The 4,516-nt window shown below is 37.8% G+C and overlaps 1 protein-coding gene across 1 annotated transcript; it reads left to right on the top strand.

Moving 5' to 3' along the window:
• Positions 1–2,207: 2,207 nt before the first annotated feature.
• On the top strand, positions 2,208–3,767 carry LOC122833041 (N-acetyltransferase family 8 member 3). The gene is made up of 2 exons (XM_044120340.1): positions 2,208–2,226; positions 2,755–3,767. Exons 1-2 carry the CDS (start codon positions 2,208–2,210, stop codon positions 3,498–3,500), a joined length of 765 nt encoding a protein of 254 aa, XP_043976275.1. The 3' UTR covers positions 3,501–3,767.
• Positions 3,768–4,516: the final 749 nt, after the last annotated feature.

Genomic DNA, 4,516 nt, shown 5'->3' with positions numbered 1-4,516 from the left:
GTGTACACTTTGGACAGGTCACTAGTCTATAACAGAGCAACAAGAAAAGACAAAGGAAAAACATAGGGATTAATAACCCAAAAAGTTATGTTTTTGAAATGTGGGAGGAGTCTGGAGTACCTGAGGAAAACCCATCTATGAACAGAGAGAAAATACAAACTTCATCCTTTGTGCATCAAGGCAGCACTTCTACCTTCTGTGCCACCATGCTGTGATTATTGGAGTTCAAATATTTCAGTTGCATTAGTAGTTTTTTTTTTGTTTTTTTGTCAAATCAGACTATAAGGTCAGCTGAGAAGGTTATCTTTTTACTTTAACAAACTGTATTCATATGAACCTTTTCCTGGATGAATCATGATGATTATGATGAATACTATATGTTTTATGTCTACTCTTAACCACACCAAACATCTGTGATAATACTACCACCAATAAATGAAAATCAGCACATCTGCAGCCTTTAGCATTTTATTACATTAATTTATTGAGTTTAATTAAGTTTCCCACAGAATGTGGGAAATAATTACTTTGTGGCAAATGTATCAAACTGAGCTTAATCAGACTAATAATGATGTGCTTTTAATTTCCTTCCGTTTCTTTAATTTTGCCAAAGCTTTTAGATTGATCCGATGGGATTTAATTCAGACTGGGATGAAAATGGGAAAGGAAGACTTTTAAGGGAATTTGTCCTCACCGAAAGAGATTTCAGTTTTGGTGAGGTTGGAGGTCCAGGATTTAGAACTTGCATGGTTGTTTTGAGTCGATTCCAGTACAACTCGACCTTCCAGCCTTTATAGATTCATGAGACAGTGCTATTGATTTAAGCAGGTGTAAAGGCCCTTCTCCTGCCGACGAAAATTAAATCATGTCCAAAGGCCACAAGATTATTGCACAAGACACCAACAGCATAGGACACCTTTATGTCAGAGAGGCTGACAGTATTCATTTTATTTTAACCTTCAACAGCAGAAAAGAAACAGCCAAAACTTTCCCAGAATGTGTTGCCTCACAAAGGTTTGTACAGGTTCATTAATCAATCACCCAGAATGTCATCTGAGATTTCATTTAGTTTATTAGAACAATTCAAAAATTCATGTTAGGTAGCATCATTACACATAAAATGTAGTTTATTTCATTTAATGTTGCTCAGAATAGCTTAGAGCTAAGGAAGACCAAGTTTTCCAAATATCCAGTAGACAGTCAGTGATCAAGGATCACCCGCAAAAATGGTGTATCCTAGCAAAAAATTGTTTAGTGTAAGGGAAAACAGTGATTCAAATTTGTTATTGAGTGGATTAAAAAAATAAGTGAAATGTAAAGATTATGGTTCCACTGTGCTTCATTAGCAACTGAATTCACCTGACATAAACTCTTGAGGCAATGTATAAGCAAAGCTCCGGAGGAAAATACTAGACCCAACATAACATCCTCTTTATGCCACACCCTAGCTATGTGGCATTCATACAAAAGGAGCTGCTAAATATACCGTACAATGTGTACAATGAAGCAGGCTGACATTTCTGTATTAAAAAAAAATCAGTATTTTTGGATGAGTTTAATATTCAAATTTTCAAAGAAACATAATTGCTAGTTTTCATTTAAAGATTTCATATAACCATCAAACTTAACAGAAATAGACACTTGTAATCACTTTGAATGTTGTGAATTATATGAGTTTCACTAGTTTTCAGTGATGTTCTGTTTTACTAAGATGCACCTGTATTAAGATTCTGATTATTTTATGCTGGGGATTGTCTATTAAAACCTCAATCGTGCAATGTATTTACATTCTGCTCAGTTTCCCCTCTCAATTTATTCAGGATCTGTGCTCATCCTCCCAAAGAAACCCAGTGATTGAGTTCTTTCCTCTGTTGACTAAGCTAATTAAGTTTATAAAAAAAGTCTATGTTTCTTAATCAAATCATTGCTGTGAATAATTTCAATCAAACTTTTAACACACTTCCGCAAATTGATATCATCTCAATTTAAATGTGTGATTTAGTACACACGTTGTTCAGTGCTTTCAACAATCATTGGTCATAAGTCGTCTAAGGTCTTCCTGTTGCGTGTGTGTATGGTGAGCATGCTCAGACCAATTTCAATCCCTTTCATGAATGACTGATTATCAGAATCTGTAGCCTAAGTCCAGGCACGGCAGCAGCGTTAAATTCTTCAGTGCAAGCGCAAGACAAGGGGAAAGAGTCGGCATGGCCCACAAAAGCGACTGTAAGTTAGACTCTTTTCAGCTTTTTTGCAATTTTTTTCCTGCTAGAAGAGTTGATTATATTTGAGATTCAGCTGCTAATATGAGAGAAAGAGAGAGAATGAGTATCATCAATTAAATGCCTAGATGACATATAACACCACTCAGTGAAACCGGAAACCTTTTGTTTGTTGCCTCAAGATCTCACCTTGATTGGATTTTTATCAGCAGTGCATTTGAGACCTAATTGTATTCCATCACACAATGACTCATGCTTCGAATGCGAAAATGAAATAATAGGCTAATAATTTCAATTGTGAGTTTCACCTCAGGTTGTCATGCAAATGGAGGTTTTGTATTAAAGCTCAAAGGCATTAATTACAATGAAAACTGTAAGATTCTGTAAGGTATATTGATGGCTGTATTTTTTAAAAGCATTAGGAAAGCTTACTGAGCCTATTGTGAAATCCATCAGGAATTTATTATTGCAGCAACAGGCAGATTAGTCTCACTGAAAACTCTCTTCTTTCCCCCTCCCTTTCTTTTTTCAGTCCAGTTCTCCATCCGGGAATACAAACCCTCAGATCAAGACGTGGTCATGTCACTCTTTCACGATGGGATACTTGAATATGTTTACCCAGCGTTTTTCAAGGCAATAAGTAATCCAGACCATGTCGGGATTGCTCTCAGTATTTCCATGGCTGGCTATGTCCTTGGAGGTAGCTCCTATTTCCAAGCATTGCTCTTTGGGAGCCTTTGGGCTGGCTTTATTTATTACTGCTGCTATGACATCTACGATAGCTACATGATGGGGAGGCTAAACACAGACATGGCAGACATTCAGGCAAGCTACCTGGAAATCCCAGACAATGGCTTTTGGGTGGCAGAGGTAGACTTGAACGGTCAGGCCAAGGTGGTGGGAATGGTGGCGGTGACGGGCCAAAGGGGGGTGGAAGAAGGGGAAAGGTTTGATGACTTGAACGGTGGAGTGAGCGGAACAGAGTTTGGGCAAGACGCAGGAGATGGAAGTTACGCCCAGATGACTCATGTGGTCGTGGCATTCGCGTGGCGCCGGAGAAACCTGGGCTCGCAGCTCTCGCGAAAGGCTATGGATTTCTGCAAGGAACGAGGCTTCTCCCGCCTCGTTATGGCTCTTAGCTCGCCACAGACTGCAGCCATTTCTATGTTTCAAAAACTAGGTTTTTTTCAAACCTCGTCCTACCATTGTACCCATGCTAATCCCTGGTTCTCCAAACTAGCAAGAATAAATGTGATTGAAATGGAGAAGTTAATTTAAGAAAAATGGACACTAGTTTGACCTCAACACCTGAGGCTGAGCAAATAATTCAGAAAAGCAAGAATATTACAACTAATTTATGTTTTTTGTCATTTTTAATTCAACCATTTTCTGTGTGCGTAGCTAGTTGTAGTTAGCTTGCTCACCTCATAGTTTCAATGAGAAGAGTAAATATTCCTTTTTCTCTAGAAAGCGGCATCAGTATTTACAGTTTCCTTGTATTTTTGTTTACTGTGACACGTTATGCATACACCTGCTCTCATTACAGTCCATTGCCCACAAACCTTCAGAACAATGAGACAATTAGTCAACTCTTTTGCTTGGTCAAATTAGCTTATTGTTTGCAAATGGAAAAAAAAAATGTATATGAAGCATTGTTAAAGTGATTATGGAACATTAAGCATAATCAGAATTAATTAGCTATTCTTTAACTGTCCAGAAAATTAAATAAAATGCTTGTGAAAACAGAGAAATGCTCATTTGAAAACAGGAGAACTTTCTCGTTAGCTTCTTTTCAGGGGAAGTAGAATCCCTTCACCTCAGAGGAATTAATGCTGGCTGACTTCTAAGACCCTACAAGTCTTTGCTTAAAATACCAATGAAATGCAGTAGTATCAGGACATTGGCGGGTTTAAAATTCTTTGGAGATAAGGTGTGAGGTGTGTGTATGTGTGTGGCATAAAAAGAAGATAAAGACTTCTCAATACTGCAGAGCATTCCAGTAAAATACACACAAAGAATCCTGTGTTTGATGTCAAACAAAAGCTTGACATTTTGCAATAATATTTGCTCTGAACAGGATACAGGACCATGAAGGACCATGGGAATTCAACAGCATCTTTAGATTTTGTTAAGCGGTTCTGACACACCCCAAGAATCATTAGGTAAACAACATGGAGTTACAGATTTTTCATCCTACATTGCATCAGAAATCCCCCAAAGGTGATTAAATTTCCCAAAAATTATCAGTGCCACACAGTGTTGGTTTATCTTGGAAGTGTGTACATGTTACCAGG

The sequence above is a fragment of the Gambusia affinis genome, linkage group LG01, assembly GCF_019740435.1.
Source record: "Gambusia affinis linkage group LG01, SWU_Gaff_1.0, whole genome shotgun sequence".
In the NCBI taxonomy this organism is placed as follows: Eukaryota; Metazoa; Chordata; class Actinopteri; order Cyprinodontiformes; family Poeciliidae; genus Gambusia; species Gambusia affinis.
This window is presented reverse-complemented; position numbering and strand designations above follow the sequence as displayed.